At 44.5% G+C, this 20,162-nt stretch overlaps 1 protein-coding gene across 2 annotated transcripts; it reads right to left on the bottom strand.

Annotated features, from left to right (window-relative positions):
• Positions 1–309: 309 nt before the first annotated feature.
• LOC110124758 (ADP-ribosylation factor 2) lies at positions 310–19,806 on the bottom strand. Of its 2 annotated transcripts, none has more exons than XM_070479611.1 (5): positions 19,703–19,806; positions 15,707–15,873; positions 12,138–12,248; positions 4,373–4,497; positions 310–2,046 (listed from the first exon to the last, which is right to left on the bottom strand). In XM_070479611.1, exons 2-5 carry the CDS (start codon positions 15,852–15,854, stop codon positions 1,885–1,887), a joined length of 546 nt encoding a protein of 181 aa, XP_070335712.1. In that variant the 5' UTR covers positions 15,855–15,873; positions 19,703–19,806; the 3' UTR covers positions 310–1,884. The 2 variants fall into 2 exon arrangements, with proteins under 2 accessions (XP_070335712.1, XP_070335713.1); XM_070479612.1 differs by having other exon boundaries at positions 19,635–19,720.
• Between the last annotated feature and the right edge of the window lie 356 nt (positions 19,807–20,162).

Raw genomic sequence — 20,162 nt, forward strand, 5'->3', positions numbered from 1 at the left:
ACAGGTGGGATGTGAATATGGCTTTCAGGGACCCAAGCCTTTGCTCAAAGGCACTACACTCAAGTGCCCCCACTGATCCACTAACCATAAATCATCAGCTCCAAATTCAGAGAAAGACCACAGTAGTTGCATGTATCATCGAAGATACGAATGAGGAGCTCCACTGAAGGCAGGAGGCCCCAAACAGCACCCCGGGATGTTTGTGCCTTTTATACAAGTGCCCTGGGAGTTTTTAATAGCAAGTCTGCGATGGAGAGGGGAAGGGATTTTAAATACGCTCAAGACACCCGGAAGCACATGGCTGTCCTCTCCTCTTTCCAAAGCAAGTCTTTATTGTCTAACCAATCAACAAGTGTTTGATGAGGCCCAGCATGGTACCGGGCACACACAGAAAGCATAAATACAAAAGTGTAAGACACACTCCCTGCCAATTTGAGGCGCACAATCTAAATATTTCTCAGCACTTAACTGCATGGTTTAAAAATCAAATCTGGACTTTGTTGCCAGTACTGCAAGGAACATTCTTTAAGTCAATGTCTTAAGGAAAAATGTTACACTCCACATTGATCACAGCATGAAATTTCTTCCCAGTCATAGCAACTTCATGATTATCAACAAGGTTTTCTTTTGTTAAAATTCATTTTACACTCTCCTCCTCTGTAACCTAAAACAAAGTTTTTTTTTTTTTTTTTTTTTGAAAAAGCAAGTTTAAAAGGTAGTAGTGGAAGAGCTTAGGTACAAATTTGGCCAACAGCTGTCTGGACGAAAAACAGCTCTAGACTACGGAGCGAACCCAGCTCGTTTCCAGGCCGTTGTTACCTCTATTTTGAGGACAACATAGAGCACATTTCCACGATAAGTCATGATTGCCAACCAGAAGAGGGAGTCTCAGTGCCACGGAGACTGGCCTGGACGAGACATCCTTCATGGCAAAATTTAGCACCAACCAACTTGGCTGCTGGGCGTCTCGTTGCCCAAATTTAACCCCTTGATTCTCTCTCAAACTCTCAGAACTCCTGGGTGTGTGGTTCTGGGAAGAGCAGCTAACCCAAACCGCAAGTTGGACTAACATACTGTACATGGTTCTGCTTCCACCCGGGGAGCCGAGCTCCTGCTTCAGGTGGAGAACATTCGGCGCAGAGCAGAGCTCTGAGTGGGAGCAGCAGCCGCCGAGAGGTGATGAGGGACATGAAGGCGTCACCCCTCCTTAACCCAGCCTGGTGCGTGGCGGGGCGGCCCCGGTGAAGGGCCTTGCCACGCGCCGGGTGCCCACTCCAAAGGGCCTCCATTTGGCAAATAAGAGTCAAAGGAAGGAAGGATCCGATGGTTTTCTAGTGTTATGGGGTCTAGTGTTATGGGTTTTCTTTTTTTCTTCTCATAGAATAAGATCACTGATTTCTCTCAGTAAAGTACATTAAACCAGGACCTCTGGGCTAGAAAATAACTTAAGTTCAGATCTGAACTTTACATCTTGGTAAGCAAGGGCCTTTTAATTTGAGCCTTCCTTTTTTTTTTTTTTTTAACAAAAGGATGCTAGAGTCTAACAGGATCCCCAGAGACCCGAGGCCTGGGCCAAGATGACACAAGTGAAGGCAGTCCATAGCCCACCCTCGCCCCACTTTCCCATCGCAAAGACCAGTCCGGCTCCCATGGACTGCAAAACTGCTCATCAGAGCTATTGAAATGGAAGGTAGTGTAGAAAATGCAACACTGGTTGTTCTTATCATGTGAGACTGGTTTCTTTCGAGCGTGTATAAGGCACTATGTAAGAAAGCTGCTCCCACGCCCAGCCACACACCCACACTCGGCTCCTCACACGCACACACGCACACACAAGAGGCCAGCTGACTTTGCCACGACGCACGGGGAGCGCGGCGCCTCCCGTCACTTCTGGTTTTTGAGCTGGTTGGAGAGCCAGTCCAGGCCTTCGTAAAGCCCATCCCCGCTGGTGGCACAAGTAGCCTGAATGTACCAGTTTCTCTGGCGGAGGGAATGTAAGCCAAGCTTGTCTGTTATCTCTGCTGCGTTCATAGCGTTGGGAAGATCCTTGGAAGAGAATATTCAAAAGTCAGTTCAGCAATGTTTTGTCCACGTAATGGAGTACCAGGCTCTTCCCCAACACCTGCCCTTAACCCACAGTCTTATCTCTGGCTGCCTAGAGGCTCAGGCCTCCAACCGTGAAATAGCCCTTCATTTTTCCTTCCCTCTCTTTCTCTCCACTCTCACAGCTCCACGCTGGGAAAGCCCATTGGCTCTACCTGCAAAATATATTTAGAGTCTGACCGCTTCTCGCTTGGATTACTGAAATTACTTCTGAGTTGGTCTCCCCACTTCTGCTCTTCCTCCTCAAAACGTCTATCCTCAACCTGGCGGTCAGTGAAGTCAGATCAAGTCCTTCTTCTATTAACACCCCGCGACAGCTCTGTCTCTCTCAGTGTAAGAGCCCAGGTTCTCAGGACGCTCTGCTAGGTCTTTGTGACCCCGTGACCCCTCCTGCTTGTCCTGCTTCATCGCTTTTAATCATAGCCCTCACCGCAAGTTTACTACATTACAAAATTAACTGACTTAGTGCACTTATTATCTGCCCCCTGTAACTAGAATGCAAGTTTTACCATGGAAGGAATCTCTGTCTATCTTGTTCTCTGAGGTATTCCTAGTGCCTAGAACTGTGTCTGGCATGTAGTAGGCTGAAACCAAATCTGAATACATTAGCATGAAAGAACAAGGTAGATCCGAGGATTTCCTGGCAGTCCAGTGGTTACGACTCTGAGCTTCCAGTGCAGGGGCTACAGGTTTTGATCCCTGGTTGGGGAAATAAGATCTCAACATGCCATGTAGCGTGGCCAAAAAAAAAAAAAAAAGAACAAAGTAGATCTAGACAATGATTTGGAAGGACATCAAAGATACACTAAGAAGCAGGTTGCAAAACAGAATGCAGAATAAGCTCTGGAGAGCAATGTAAGGAATTTAACAATGTTTTTATCCTGAAAAGTGGGGCTAGAATGTTTCACTCAATATTGTGACTTGTCTACGAATCTATACCCTGAGCGTGTCCTGGTTCTATAATTAAAAAGAACGAATGTTTTCTTTTATCAAAGTCCGTGTGCACTAACGAACCTCAAACTGACATTCAATCTAACGGTGGGGTACTGGCCAAGTGAACGATGATGCCCCCACCATTTAAAACAGTGCTTACAAAGAGCTAGATGACAAGAGAACATGCCTCTGATAAATCTGAAATGACAAAACAGGATGCGACAATGTCAAAATCGTATGATCTCAATTACATAACGAATGTATTCATGGAGGAGAAAGTAGGGGGAAATGCATCAAAATGTGACTGTGTATCTCAGACCACTAACTTCCACAGGATTCCACCTTCTTTTCCACCCTTACTTCAGCTTCTCATCCTGAGATTGGATGGTTCCACGTCTTCCTCCTACTCCCACTTTCACTGCTTTGTGTTATTTATACGGAAGCCAAGTTTCCTCAAGGACTGGCCCCATATGATCCAATTTCATCTCCTCCTTTGCTGCCCCCCCACCCCACTCCATCCCAGCTGCACTGGCTGCCCTGTTCTTCCTAGAACAGTCTGGCTCCTTTCCTGAGGGCCTTCAGGGGTCATCTTTTTTTTTATTAAAATATAGTTGATGTACAATATTATATAGCTTACAGGTATACAATGATTCACAATTTTAAAAGTTATACTCCATTTATACTTATTATAAAATATAGGCTGTATTCCTTGTGTTGTACAACATATTCTTATAGCTTATTTATTTTTTAAATGGAGTGTAATTGCTTTACAATGTGGTGTTAGCTTCTGTTGTACAACAATGTGAATCAGCTATATGCATACATACATGCGCTCCCTCCCACCCCACTGTCCGAGGTCATCACAGGGCGCTGAGCAGAGCTCCCTGCAGAGGGAGTGCTGAGCTGAGCTGAGCTCCCTGTGCTACAGGGCAGCTCGACGTCATCTGATCAGACATCCTCTTATCAGAGAGGCCCTCTGATCCTTCTCCACACCTGCCCCTTCTCCCATGACTCCCCCCAGACATAGGACGTATCTGTTACTGACTGATGCTCTACCCACTAGAACGCAAACTCCATGAACTCAGGGATTTCTGTCTGTCTGGTTCACTGCTGCATCACCAATACCCCAAACAATGCCTGGATCTTAGTGAATGCTCAGTGGATGTGTGCTGAGCGAGTGAACGAATAAAAGACCCAAGCTAAAAATTAGGTGGAGAGAAAGATTATGGGAGGGACTGGCGAGAGGGACGCAGGCAGCTAATTAAATACCTCTATTTTTAAAGCGAGCAGCTGGTAATACTTTTCAGTCCCAGGATTCAGACAGCTAGTGACGTACCTGTTTATTTACAAACACCAATAAGACCGCATCTCTGAGCTCATCTTCGGCTAACATTCTGGTTAATTCTTCTCGGGCTTCATTGACCCGCTCTCTGTCATTACTGTCGACCACGAAAATCAGACCTGAATGGAAAGCAGCAGCATGTTAATAATCTGAACCTGGGGAGGGTAGCTATTCACACGTCCTGACAGCCTCTGCCTACTTACGTGTGTGGTTTCACTGACAGCAATCAATACGGAAGCGCATATAGAATCTCCAAAATTGGGAAGCCTGCTAGACACCCAACCAGCCCTTTTCAGAGGCACCATGGCCCCACAACAGATCAACAATAACAAGAGTAGACGGAAAACAGCATGAATATGCCTTAAAAAACTAAAAACAGAAAAAAAAAAAAAAAGAAAACTAAAAACAGAACTATGATATGACCCAGCAATCCCACCACTGGGCATAAACCCAGGGAAAACCATAATTCAAAAAGACACATGTACCCCAGTGTTCACTGCAGCACTATTTACAACAGCCAGGACATGGGAACAACCTAAATGCTCACTAACTGAAGAAAGGATAAAGAAGACGCAATGTATACATACAGTGGAATATTACTCAGCCATAAAAAGGAATAAAACTGGCCCATTTGTAGAAACATGGATGGACCTAGAGGGTGTCATATAGAATCAAGTAAGTGAGAAAGAGAAAAACAAATACTGTGCATTAAGGCATAGATGTGGAATCTAGAAAATGGTATCAGTCAGTCAGTTCAGTCACTCAGTCGTGTTTGACTCTTTGCGACCCCATGAACCGCAGCACACCAGGCCTCCCTGTTCATCACCAACTCCCGGAGTCCACCCAAACCCATGTCCATCGAGTCGGTGATGCCATCCAGCCATCTCATCCTCTTGTCGTCCTCTTCTTCTCCCGCCCCCAATCCTTCCCAGCATCAGGGTCTTTTCCAATGAGTCAACTCTTCACATGAGGTGGCCAAAGTATTGGAGTTTCAGCTTCAACATCAGTCCTTCCAATGAACACCCAGGACTGATCTCCTTTAGGACGGACTGGTTGGATCTCCTTGCAGTCCAAGGGACTCTCAAGAGTCTTCTCCAACACCACAGTTCAAAAGCATCAATTCTCTGGCGCTCAGCTTTCTTCACCATCCAACTCTCACATCCATACATGACTACTGGAAAAACCATAGCCTTGACTAGACAGATCTTTGTTGGCAAAGTAATGTCTCTGCTTTTTAATATGCTATCTAGGTTGGTCATAACTTTCCTTCCAAGGAGTAAGTGTCTTTTAATTTCATGGCTACAGTCACCATCTGCAGTGATTTTGGAGCCCAAAAAAATAAAGTCTGACACTGTTTCCACTATCTCCCCATCTATTTCCCATGAAGTGATGGGACCAGATGTCATGATCTTAGTTTTCTGAATGTTGAGCTTTAAGCCAACTTTTTCACTCTCCTCTTTCACTTTCATCAAGAGGCCTTTTAGTTCCTCTTCACTTTCTACCATAAGAGTGGTGGTGTCTGCATATCTGAGTTTATTAATATTTCTCCCCGCAATCTTATTTCTAGCTTCTGCTTCTTCCAGCCCAGCATTTCTCATTATGTACTCTGCATATAAGTTAAATAAGCAGGGTGACAGTATACAGCCTTGATGTACTCCTTTTCCTATTTGGAACCAGTCTATTGTTCCATGTCTAGTTCTAACTGTTGCTTCCTGACCTGCATACAGGTTTCTCAAGAGACAGGTCAGATGGTCTGGTATTCCCATCTCTTTAAGACTTTTCCACAATTTATTGTGATCAACACAGTCAAAGGCTTTGGCAGAAAAATGGTATAGATGATCCTATTTGCATGGCAGAAACAGACACACAGATTAAAAAAAAAAGTCTGGATACCAAGGGGGAAGAAGGGGGAGGAACTGGGAGATCGGGGTTGACACATATACACTACTGATACTGTGTATAAAACAGATAACTAATGAGAACCTACTCTATAGCACATAAAACTACTTAATGCACTGTGGTCATCTGAGTGGGAAGTCCAAAAGGGAGGGTATATAGTGTATGTATACTTATGGATGCATTTTGCTGTAAGCAGAAACTAATATAAGGTTGTAAAGCAACTACACGCCAATAAAAATTTTTAAAAGAATAAAGAGAGAAAAGGTTAGGCTCCTGTTTAGTTGCTTCATTTCTACATCATGCCTACATGATAAAGACCCAATAAAAATCTATGAACGTCCAAGTTCAGACAGCCTTCCCTGGCTGGCAACGCTCTGTGCATGTAGCGCCTCTCTGGGCCACAGGGTAACACACCCTGACCCCGTGGGAAGAGGTTGACACAAGCCCTGCGTAGGGTGTGTGCCTCCCACATACATCTCCTCCTCTGGCTGGCTCATCTGTATCCTGCTGCTGTACAATAAAACTGGCGCGGAAGCTGTAGCGATCTGAGTCCTGGGAGTTGTTTTAATGAAGACCGAATCTGAAGGGGGACTTCCCTGGGAGTTAGGACTCCGGGCTTCCAATGTCACAGGGGGCCTGGGTTCAATCCTGGTCTGCCCAAACTAAGACCCGGAGCAGCCAATTAACAAACAAACAAAAAAAGAACCTGAGGGAACACTGGGAACTGCCAAATTTGTGAACAGCTGAAAAAAAGTGAGGGTGGTCTGGGGAGCCCTGAATTCGCAGCTGGTGTCTGCGGTGAGGGCATCTTCTGCCCTTAACCTGTGAAGTATGGCCCAACCCCAGGCAATTGGTGTCAGAAATCTTTGCAGCATCCTACACTACAGCAGCAGAGAAATCCCAGGAAGCAAGAGATGGGTCAAAGAATGGGACCGCCACATTGTATCTGAGCAAAGGTGGCTGAAGCCTGCACAGACTTGGTCACTGCCACACTGGCTGGTGGAAGAGCTGGGGCAACCGGGTCTCCAGAGGCGGTTCCCAGGAGGAAGTGAGCACACAATCCACGTACAGGATGGGGAAGACGCTCTGTGCAGCGGTCCATGTGACATTAATGGCGGTAACAACTGGGTGGTTAGCTACAGTAAGCCCTCTGGCAGGCAAAAATAGGCAGTGGCTGCCAGAAGAACTATTTAATAATAGTGACCCTAGGTTATATCAACAGAAGAGAGAGCAGCTCAGTCTCTAAAATATGGGCAACAAAAAGCCTAGGCTACAGTGCATCAGTCAGAACATCCTGGGTGTGTTACATGGTCGGTGCTGACCCCACACCCTAAGACACAGACTGGAAGGGCAAAGACTGACGAGGATGGCAAAGGAATTACATACTATGTCATACAAAAAAACAATTTATATAACTGGGAGTACTTTGCCTAGAGAAAAGACTCACTGAGGGGACCGATGGCTATCTAAAAGCTATGGCATACAGAGGTGCAACTTGTTGGAAGTAGATGGAAGATCAGTGGGTACAACTCCAGAAGTTGAGGTGCTAAAGAGTCAACAGGGGACTTCCCTAGTGGTCTAATGGTGAAGAATCTGCCTTGCAATGCAGGGGACTCAGGCTCAATCCCTGGTTGAGGAACTAAGATCCCACATGCCACGGACCAACGAAACCCTCGCGCCACAGCTAGAGAGAATGAAAGACCCGTGTGATGTAACGAAGATCCTGTAAGCTGCAGCTAAGACCTAATGCAGCCAAATAGGTAAATAAATTTTAAAAAATTTTAAAAAAAAGTCAACAGAACTGCAGGTGCCGTGGCTGCCTCAAAAGGCCGGCCCCTCGCTGGAGATTGTGAGCAGTTTCAGTGGCCACCTGCAGGAGCCCACAGAAGGGACTCTGCTGGAGGGAAAAGGGTGGTGGGATGAGATGACCTCCGGGCTCCTTTTCATACTGAGACCTCACCACTGCGTCATGGAGGGAAGACTTGTGCTGGCCCTCGGCCCTTACCACATACCCCTTCCCCCACCCCCGACACCCCCTTGCTTCCCAGCCCCACCCAACAGCTGCCTGACCAGCTGCCCGGAACAGCCCACTCCAGCAGACGGGAGCGCCCACAGCTTGACTGTCTGGGGCTTACATGAGTCAAAGTCATGTCTGTTATATCACATCAGACCCCCAAAAATGCAGAATGTTCAAAACTCCCCCCAAAGACTTGATAGGCTGCCAGTAAGTCTCTGGACTCTGATCACAGCTGAGCAAAGGCGATTTTCCTAAATTCTTAGGAGACCCTTAGTCTCCTAAGAAACTGATAGGGTAGAAGCTGACATATGATCCCTTGGCCATTCCTAATAAAAAATAAAGGTTTATAAATATTAGGTCCCATTTTATACTCTTTTTATTTAGATCCTTGTGTGAGAAACAAAAGAACCCAGCACCAGACTGACTACACTTCTGAAGAGAAAACCTAAAAAAAGGTAAAATTACCAATGTGTGCTGTGATTTGTTTTTAGAAGTGGGTAGATATATGTATCCACAGCTGCCTGAATACACATAAAATATCTTTGGACAGATAAACAAGAAATAAAAATGGGAAGAGGAACCAGGTGGTTTGGGGGCAGGAATGAGGTAGTGACTGTGCTGTATACTTTCACTTCTTTAAATTTTAAACTGTATAAATACATTGCTATTTAGCAAATTAAAATAAATGAACCTAAATCAAGAAGAAAAATCTTCCCACATCCCAACTAATGGCCTATCTAGTGAACTATTTTATGCCTTCTCTAAGAAAATCCACCTGCCAATGCAGGAGACAGAAGTGACACGGGTTCAATCCCTGTGTCGGGAAGATCCCCTGGAGCAGAAAATGGCAACCCACTCCAGTATTCCTGCCTGGGGAATTCCATGGACAGAGAAGCCTGGTGGGCTACAGTCCATGGGGTCACAGAGTTGGACATGACTGAGCACACATATGATAAATCAACTAAGAAATCCCGTAAATAGTTCACATTCCAATCTATACCTAGTTAACTATCTTAATTGAGAGCTATCATTAAGTCTGTTCTGCTCAACATACTGATGAAGAAGAAAATTTAATATAAAAAAGACAGCCTGTCTATTGCAAAGGTGCAGGAAAAATAAGGGCAACATTTAAGATTACTAATGGCTGCAATGTTTGGACCCACCAAACAGAAAATCCATTCTTCAAAGAGGACCCATTTGCTTATTTCATGAAGAGTCCAATCTGCCCACCCGAAGGTCCTAGAATATAGCCAATTTCCTACCTTGAAAGCAATAGTTATTGAAACTCAATAAAATTAGGCTTGCTATAAATAGAAGATTGAAAATAAAAAGGCATTTCTACTTGGTGACTGAGTACGACAACTCTTAATAGGGTGGGAGAAGGGAACCCTTCAGAGAATGAGGACATGAAACCTCTAGTATTTTGGACTCCGGATAGTTAATTTTACGTGTCGACTGGACTGGGCCACAGGGTGCCCAGACATTTGGTCAAATGGTATTCTGGGTGTATCTGTGAGTGTGCTTCTGGATGACATTAACATTTGGATCAGTACACTGAGTGGACTTCCCAGGTGGCTCAGTGACAAAGAATCTGCCTGCCAATGTAGGATACACGGGTTCAATCCCTAGGTCGGGAAGATCCCCCGGAGAGAGGCAACTCGCTTCAGTATTCTTGCCTGGGAAATCTCATGGACAAAGGAGGCTGGCAGGCTACAACAGTCCATGGGGTCGCAAAAGAGTTGGACACAATTCAGTGATTCAACAACAACAACTAAGTGTCAAAATGTATACTGTCTGCAACAGATTGAAGCGTGAGACATAAAAATCTAACAGTCATCAGGGAAGAATCCCATGCCTGGAGAATTCTATGCACAGAGGAGCTTGGCAGGCTACAGACCATGTAGTCACAAAGAGCCAGACACGGCTGAGTGATTAACACTAACATCATGGAAGGCTGCTAGGGTCATCAAACTGTTTCTCCGAAAACCAATAAAGTGAAAGAATTATATCTTTTTCCTGCCTTTCTTATATAAACTATATTTCAGAGAAACCAAATATTTGACGAAAGAATTCTTTATTTAGAAGGATTTCAGCTAATAAATGCAGATGGAAAGACAGAAAACAGTGGAGAGATAAACTGTTGTAGAATAAGAGACGAAAGAGATGTGACAATGAAATGCAATGTGTAAACTTTGATTCCCGATGCAAACAAGTCAAATGTGGAACTGGAGAAATCTGAACAAGGACTGGGTAAAAGTGAAGTCGCTCAGGCTGTCCCTCTCAGTGACCCCATGGACTATAGCCTGCCAGGCTCCTCCACCCATGGGGTTTTCCAGGCAAGAATACTGGAGTGGGTTGTCATTTCCTTCTCCAGAGGAATCTTCCCAACCCAGGGATTGAATCCCAGTCTCCTGCATTGCAGGCAGACCTGACTCTTGCCATCTGAGCCACCAGCAAATCCCCCAAGGGCTGCGTACCAGATAGTAAAGAAAGGGTATTAATTTTGGAAGTGGGATAATGCATGGAGACTTTTTAAAAAAGCTTTAGGGACTTCTATGGTGGGCCAGTAGCTAAGATTCCATGCTCCCAATTCAGGGGGACTGGCTTTGATCCCTGGTCATGGAACTAGATCCCATGTGCTGCAATTAAAAGAGTTTGCATGCTGCAACTGAAGATCCTGTGGGCCGCAGGAAGACCTGGCTCAGCCAAATAAATATTGAAATCAAAAAGTTTTATCAGTTTAAAATAAACACTGAAGGACGATGAGTAAGAGGCATCATTTGCTATAACGTACTCTGGGCAAAATGCCGATAACTTTTGGCTGGGTAATGGGTACATGAGGATGTGTTATGTATCTTCTTTGTTTTTTGTTTTCAACTTCCCACTAACAAAAGTGAAAAAAGAAAAGATAAATGCACTATTCTGAGGAAAGACATTCTAAATCTATAGGTTAAGGCAATAACTACAAAGAGAGTTAACTGTTAAAGGTCATCACTAAAATAATGATATACAATATAAAGGGGCAGTCGACCTGGGTATTTGGACTGAAAAGACCAACAAATATGGGTCATTACTATGAAACATATGCACTGAAAACACCCACCATCAGTAGTAGAATTTTCAAAATGAAAAGACTCCAAGTAAATTCTGAAATGAGTATGTGGATGCCAGATGGTTTGAGAATCAGGGTGTAAAAACTATCTGAACAGCTTATGGGTCCTGGATAGGCAATATCTATAAGGTTATCCAAAATATAATCAATGGAAAAACTCAGGGAGACCAACGTGGGAGTGGGGCATTAAAACTCCAGGGTTTAAAAATCCAGTAATAAGGAAACAAGACAATGATCTAGGATATTCGTGCCTGTTTCATGTACTGGTAGGATAATAGGGAAGCTGGGAGGGACTATGGCCACACAGGATGCAGGGTTTGGGGGTTCCAACCATCGCTGTCTATCTCTTTCTCTCCTTAGGAATGATTTTTCAGATATTCTCAACTGGCTTAAAGGAGTTTTCAGAATTCAAATTCTTTAAAAATTGGTACTTCATCTAAGGCACTTTAATTAACCAAAAGATGGAACTCATCAGGACAACCATTTTATAACTGTTCCGGACTAAGAGGAGATGCCTGTGTAAAGCATTAAAGCCCAAGTATTTTTTCAAAGAAGGCAGGGACCACTTCTCAAAAAAAGACCTCCCCAGTAAATTTAAGTGGGTTATTCAAAGAGAAGGAATGACTGACAGTCCACATAGAGCAGAGTGCCACAAGCTTCTGCTTCAAGTACCCATCTTTAGATTCGTTTAACAGAAATGGTCGTAAGGTGAGAAACTGGATCATCTCTACCTTGCGTGTTCTGGAAATAATGTCGCCACAGAGGTCTGATTTTGTCCTGGCCGCCGACATCCCAGACTGTGAAGCTGATGTTTTTATATTCTACCGTCTCCACGTTGAAACCTACACAGGGAAGATAGGGAAAGTGTTTAATGCAGACTTCTGCTGGCTCAACAATTCAAAATAACTTCAGCTAACATTTGGACAGTATTTTTCATTTATGAAGCAGCTTGCCAGTCAAAGATTTATAGCTTACACAACAGACCGTGTTAAGTCAGTTTGCGCATCATGACAGGTGTCTCCCACCTGACACCGCCTCTCCCTCTCCCAGCAGCTCTTCCAGCAGACTTCAGAGAAAACAGAAGCCATCGATAGGGCTGCTTTCTGCCTCCCACCACACACCACAGAAACCCACCTACCTCTTCATCCACGCTTCTCTCCCTCCCCCTTGGAACAAGGAAGCAGCTAATGCTGATTCCATCCACCCATGCACTGGATCTGGTCCACCCATGCTGTCTGGAACCTTCTCCTATTGCTCTTCTCTGCCCCATTCGAAATCTCCAACCTGTTCTCCTCAGCAGGCTTAGGTCTTTTACATCCTCCAAAGAAACCCTTCCTTGATTCCACATCTTCACCTGCAAATACCCTGTTCTCCCTTTTAAAGTCAAACTTTGTCACCTCTCACCCAATACACCTTAGTTCGGCTTCACCATGCTTCGTGGTTTCAACTGAGGTCGGCAAGGTTGAGAAATCCATCAACAGCTCTCCAGTTCTTACATAATTTGATTTTATATCTGACACTACTGTCATTCCCTCCTTGAAACTGTTCCCTGGCTTCCCATTTTCCTTACGTTTCTCTGGCTGTACCTTCTCAATCTCCTTAGTAAGCTCAGCCACGTTTGACTGGTCTTCGAATGATCAGCATTGTTTACAAACTGTTGCACATAACCTAATCGTCCATCAATGGAAATTTGTTAAACATAGAGCTGCATACTATCTAGTTACTAAAACTGATGTTGATCTGTATTGGTTATTATTTAGAACAATGATTTATTTAGAACATTATTTAGAACATGGCTTAGAACAATGATTCTCCCCCCTCCCCAATTCAGTAGGTTGCCTGGGTTTCCTCTTGCAGAGGCATTCAGCTGTTGAGTCCTTTGGGGGTGGGCTGGCCTTCTCTTCTCCAGGTGATCTTTTTATTTCCAAGGAGCACTGAGCTCCCTCATGTGGTGGTGGTAGTGCTCCAAAAGGGCGAAGCCCAAGGCACAAGCACTTATCCAATCTCTGTGTGAATCACATCTGCTGATATGCCCTTGGCCAAAGCATGTCAGATGGCCATGCCCAGTATCACTGTGGAAGGGGAATGTGCAGGGGTGGGGCTACTGAGGGGCATGATTCATTGGGGGCCATTAGTTCAATGATCTACCGCAAGACGGGTATTCAATCCATTCACCCAATATTTACTGGATATCCACTATGTGCCAGGCATTTTGCTAGGCACTTGAGAACAGTGGTGAGCAAGGCAGACACGATTCCTGCTCTTATTTACATTTTTGGAAGAGAGGCAGTGAGTGAGCAATGACAAATGTGCTGAGAGTTACTCAGAAGTTCAGGTTGCTATAGAAACTTACAACAGGGGAAAAACCATCCAAGGGATCAGAAAAGGAAGCCCTGAGAAATGATGCTTAAACTGAGATTCAAAGAATAAGCTGGCATTTAGCTATATAAGCAGTGGGGTGGGGGTGGGGGCATTGTGGGTGGTAAGGAAGAAGGTAGGAAAGCATTCCACAGAGAGAAAATGACATAGACGAGAACCAGCGATGCTGTGTAACGCAGAGTGAGTTGGAAAACAGCATGCATATGACTTTACAGAGATATTCACCAGGACTTCCCTGGTGGTGAGAGGGTAACAGGTAGAGAGGCCTCTACCATGCGGCAGGAGGAAATAAACTCCATGTGGCAGACATTTTTTCCCTTCTCTGTTGATGAAACTGGTTTTGCCTAAGATTAACCTTTTTTTTCTTTTCTCAAACCTTGGGCTGATAATGGCTCAACAAACCAGTATTCGTGTCAACTGTTTTATGATTGGGGATGACATATCTTTTGCCATTCTATCTCAAAAATGCATTTTATGGGACAGGGGCCTGGTGAAACTCCCTCAGCCTTGAGGTGTCTCTTATCTGATTAGAAGCTCGCCAACAGACATAAAACGCCTTGCTCAAAACTAAGGGGGCACTCTTTCTGTCCCCTTCTGATGTCTATGTCAGAAGCTTTCCCTATCTCTGTTATACCTTAATAAAACTTTGCTACACAAAAGGCTCCAAGTAGTCAAGCCTTGTCTCTGATCCCAGATTGAAATCCTCTCCTCTGGAGGTCACAAATCCTGGCATAAAACACGGCTTGCAGTAGCAACCTTTCAGTGGTCTAGAGGTTAAGAATCCACCAGCCAATGCAAGGGTCATGGGTTTGCTCCTTGGTCTGGGATGATCCCACATGCCTTGGAGCAACTAAGCCCATGTGCCACAATTACGAAGCCCGTGCTCCGAAGCAAGAGAAGCTGCTGTAGTAAATCCGAGCATCACAACCAGAGAGTAGCCCCTGCTTGTTGTAACTAGAATGTGCTCATCAATGAAAACCCAGTGCATCCAAAAATACATTTAAAAAAAGATATTCACCAAAATCACAGGTTGTTTTTTCTTTTAACATTGTTTATATTTTTTCTGTATGTATGACATTATGGAAGGATGAATCATCTTTATGAAAGGAGAAAAACAAGTAATTATCCTATTTTCTTTTTGGACTAATAACATTTTTTAAAGCTATGGGTATGAGCATTTTCTCCTTCTGGTTTCCTCCTCATTTAAATGTTGCAATCTCTGAAGAGACTGCCTAAGCTGGAAGTTGCTCAGTTGGTTCCCAGTGCCTAATCCAACTTTCAGAACACTACTGACATTCACATGCCCCCCCTGGGGAGCCCATTCTCACTCTGGAGTTTGGATTTAGTGGCAGCTCAGGAGGCATAGACTAAGTTCTTCCAAAACTGCCTTTGCAAAAGCTGTAAATGGCCGACAAAACACAGAGCTGGTCTGCAAGAAGAACTACACCGTCAGCTTGTCCTCCAGCAATGGAACAAATCAGATTCATCAGTGGACCACCACCTCAAGTAGTTGGTGTGAGCCAAAGTGAAGGAAAAAAAAAACCATGCTATATCCTTCTCTTTTTTCCACACTACATCTTTAAACACCAGGAACATACTTGGCATGAAGAGATGCTTCCACTTGGAAAGGCCCCTGGAAGAAAGATTGATTTTAATCATCATCATCTTTTCCTTCTTTTTCGGTCAAGTTGATAGGGTTAAATCTGTTCCACCTAAATGTGTTTTTATGACTCTCCTATAAACCTAGCAATGTGCCAGAGATACCAGGAAGCAATTACATAACTATATTACCTGGTTCTGGCCTCAAGACGTTTATGAGGCGGACAAGATTCTCCAAAGTAAAAATCCAGTAACACGAGAAGCGTGTAAAAGCACAACATACTGCAGTGTGCACTGGTCCTGTCACAGGCCGTTAACATACCTATTGTAGGGATGGTAGTCACGATCTCGCCCAGCTTCAGTTTGTACAAGATGGTGGTTTTTCCAGCGGCATCCAAACCCACCATAAGAATCCGCATCTCCTTTTTCCCAAAGAGACTTTTAAACAATTTTTCAAAAACGTTCCCCATTGTTACTGAATTCTGTGACCTGAAGGAAAAGAAGAAAAGCAAGTCAAGTAATGGTTCTTTGCAGAGATATGGACACATAAATACAAGACATACACATGAAATACAAGCCTCCACTGGAGGCAGCTCCTGGCAAAACTTGAACAACTTCAAGTATAGTTTGGCTAGGAAGGAGCTGAGTATCTTGTTTTCATAGGGGAAACTCAACTAAGCCTTTTGATGCCTTGCCAAAAAATTCTCTTTTCCACTGCAGCATCCAAGTGGGGTATGGGAAGCCCACCCTCAATGGTGGCAGGCTTTTGGCACCCTAAGTATGGAAGCAATGCCACCCCAGATACAACTGATGCTTCTGAAATGAGAACTTCTGCAGCTGAGAGCCAGTCTATTCTACACACTGTGAAGCAAACTCCTTAAGGCAGGTTCGATATCAACACCTCTTAGAAATTTAATAGTTGCCTATGGCCAATAGACAGTATCAAGACCCAAAAGAGAACCTAAAAAATTTCAGAGGTGAGGAAATAACAGCACTGGGCAACTGCATGGCTAACAAATTAACCAGGTAAAGATTGGGGGAGAGACCATAGCACCCAGTGTTGACCATCACCTCATGTTTGTTTTTAATTACATTTTCTTTTTTTATTGGAGTATAGTTGCTTTACAATGTTGCATTAGTTCCTGCTGCACAACAGCAGTATATATGTACACACGTATTCCCTCCTCTAAAGCCTCCCTCCATCCCCCATCCCATCCCTCTACCTCATCACACAGCACCAAGCTGAGCTCCCTGGGCTTACAGCAACTTTCCACTAGCCGTCTATTTTACACATGGTGGTGTACATGTCATTCCAACCTCCCAACTGGTCCCGCCTGCACCGTTCTCTAAATCTGTGTCTCTATTCCTGCCCTGCAAATAGACTCATCTGCACCATTTTTCTAGATTCTACCCATATGTATTAATTTAAAATATTTGTTTTTTTGCTCTTTCTGACTTACATTACTCCATATAACACTCTAGGTCCATCCATATCACTACAAATGACCCAATTTTGTTCATTTTTATGGCTAATATTCCATTGTATACATATACCATAGGTTTGTTATCTATTCATCTGTCAATGGACATTTAGGTTGCTTCCATCCTAGCTATTTTAAATAGGGCTATAGTACCACTATGGAAAACAGTGTGGAGATTTCTTAAAAAGCTGGAAATAGAACTGCCATATGACCCAGCAATCCCACTTCTGGGCATACACACCAAGGAAACCAGATCTGAAAGAGACACGTGCACCCCAATGTTCATCGCAGCACTGTTTATAATAGCCAGGACATGGAAGCAACCCAGATGCCCATCAGCAGACGAATGGATGAGGAAGCTGTGGTACATATACACCATGGAATATTACTCAGCCATTAAAAAGAATTCATTTGAATCAGTTCTAATGAGATGGATGAAACTGGAGCCCATTATACAGAGCGAAGTAAGCCAGAAAGATAAAGACCATTACAGTATACTAACACATATATATGGACTTTAGAAAGATGGTAACGATAACCCTATATGCAAAACAGAAAAAGAGACTCAGATGTATGGAACAGACTTGTGGACTCTGGGAGAAGGCGAGGGTGGGATGTTTCAAGAGAACAGCATTGAAACATGTATATTATCTAGGGTGAAACGATAACCAGCTCAGGTTGGGTACATGAGACAAGTGCTCGGGCCTGGTGCACTGGGAAGACCCAGAGGGATCGGGTGGAGAGGGAGGTGGGAGGGGGGACTGGGATGGGGAGTACATGCAAATCCATGGCTAATTCATATCAATGTATAACAAAAACTACTGTAATGATGTAAAGTAATTAGCCTCCAACTAATAAAAATTTAAAAATAAATAAATAAATAAATAGGGCTGCAGTGAACATCGGGGGAACATGTGTCTTTTTCAATTATGGTTTTCTCATGGTATATGCCCAGCAGTAGGACTGCTAGATCATATGGTAGCTTTGTTTTTAGTTTTTTAAGGAACCTCCATACTGTTCTTCATAGTGGCTGTAGCAATTTATATTCCCACCAACAGGATCACCTTATTGTTAATTATTAGCTTTTGAAACATAATTTACATAGATATAAACATACATGATAACATACAGTTCAGTGAAATGTCATGAACCAAATCAAAAAAAGATGATTATCATCGACCCAGATCTCCTTGTGCACCTTACCAATTATCACTCCTCCAAAGATAATCACAATAATCAACCCTGATTATTCAAAGGAAGGACTGAGGCTGAAGTCGAAGCTCCAATACTTTGGCCACCTGATTCGAAGAGCTGACTTGCTGGAAAAGACCCTGATGCTAGGAAAGATTGAGAGCAGGAGAAGGAGGCAACAGAGCATGAGATGGTTGGATGGCATCACCACCTCAATGGACATGAGTTTGAGCAAACCCTGGGAGATACTGAAGGACAGGGAAGCCTAGTGTGCTACAGTCAATGGGTTCAAGAAGAAATCAAGACATGACTTAGCTACTGAACAACAACATATTGACATATAACTGCACAAATGTTCAATACTTTATTTTTCAGTAGAATACATGAAAGACTCCATAAAGGAAGGCAAGGGTCAAAACAAATTTGTTGTTCAGATTAGCTTTACAGAAATTTACATCTTTAATTTCAACAGATCAGCCTATTTGAAGTGTGGGCTTGACATTCTAATTACAGACTTAAAAGTAGTACTGTCCAATACTGTAAAGCAATTATCCTCCAATAAAAAGTAGTACTGACAATTCTAACCTTGTTCCTGAAGATTCTTCAAAGAAGAATAAAAAATCCTTATTTCCCTTTAAACTGCTAATTATAGGAAAATTTTACTCCTTGGCAGAGCAGAGGTGAGAGGGAACAAGGACAGTCCATCTCCCATTCATCAGGACCCTAGGGACCTCAGAGGTGAGGTCACTAAATTCCAGAGGCCCCTCCTCTGAAATTTAGCCGCGTCCTACAGTTGCTAAACTTCATGGATGATGTCCAAGCACACATTTAATCCTAAGACATGAGAAAAGGAGCAGAGCATTTAACCTGAACAAAAATTAGATACAGGTAAACTGCTACAACCAAAGAATGATGATAAATACTTTAATTATTCATAGGAGGCCATACGGAAAGCATACAGCAGTCCAATGCATTGCAGCACTCAAAATCCTGTGGGCGACAAAATTAAAGATTCCCTGTCTTTGTTTTAGAGAAAAAGACAAATCTCACGGATGAGAAAAACCGTGAGGGACATTTTACGGAAAGGGAGGTGCATTTAAGATGTCCTATGAAGCAAACACTCGATTCCTCCTCCCAACAGCACGGCACACATCCTAGCTTCAGACGCCCAAAGCCCGCTGCGGGGCTAGAGACCCTCTGGAAGACGCCGCCGACCCCGGCGCCTCTCTGGCACGCTCGCCTTCCTCCAACACAGGCACCAACTGTCCATCAGGGAGAACTGCGGGGAGATCTCCAGAACACGAACCAAAGCGGGTGGCCAAGTGGGCGTGCGCAGCCGGCGGGCACGCGCGCTGGGTCCCCCCGGGGAATGCGTCTGAGTGTCCTTTCCGCCCAGCTGCCAGGCCGCTTCCTCTCGACCTGCGGGCCCTCGAGAAAGCGGAGTCCCCCCCGCCTCGCAACCCCGCAGCGGACTAGCCAAACCTCGAATCCCGCAGCCCCTGCCCTACAGAGGGCGGAGAAGAGACAGGGAGACCAACCCGTTTCTGCAGGCCACCCGCTGCTATCCAGCCTCCCTACCTCTGAAGCTGCGAGAACCCAGCCAGCCCTTGAGTGCCTCAGTCCTTTCTCCCCAGGCCACGACTCACCAATCGCCCAACCGACCACCGGTACCGATACCACTCCCTCTAGGGCTTCTGATCCCCTATGTAAAATGGCGACAGGATCGGGGCGGGAACAGTAGCCAACCAATCACCCACCGCTTCTTGGAGCTTTTGTACCAATGAGCTCCAGGTTCCAAGAGTGACAACAAATCTGGCCAATGTAAAGGACAATAATAGCCTGGAGGGAGGAGGCCTGCCCCTTGCGACCTAGGCGACGGCACGAAGCTCTGAAAATGCCGGTTTCATCTTCCAATGACAGCTCCCCGCGTCCCGGCGAGGCACGCCCATGTGCCCCGCCCCAAGGCTGCGCGCTACCAATCAAAAAAAATAAAAAGATTTCCGATTTGCTCCGCCAATCAGCTCGAAAAAATTCCACCGATTGAATTAACCCCGGGAGCATTCGGACCAACTGGGTGGGGACATGTGGGCGGGGCGACGCTCACAG

Source organism: Odocoileus virginianus, chromosome 17 (genome assembly GCF_023699985.2).
Source record: "Odocoileus virginianus isolate 20LAN1187 ecotype Illinois chromosome 17, Ovbor_1.2, whole genome shotgun sequence".
Classification (NCBI taxonomy): domain Eukaryota; kingdom Metazoa; phylum Chordata; class Mammalia; order Artiodactyla; family Cervidae; genus Odocoileus; species Odocoileus virginianus.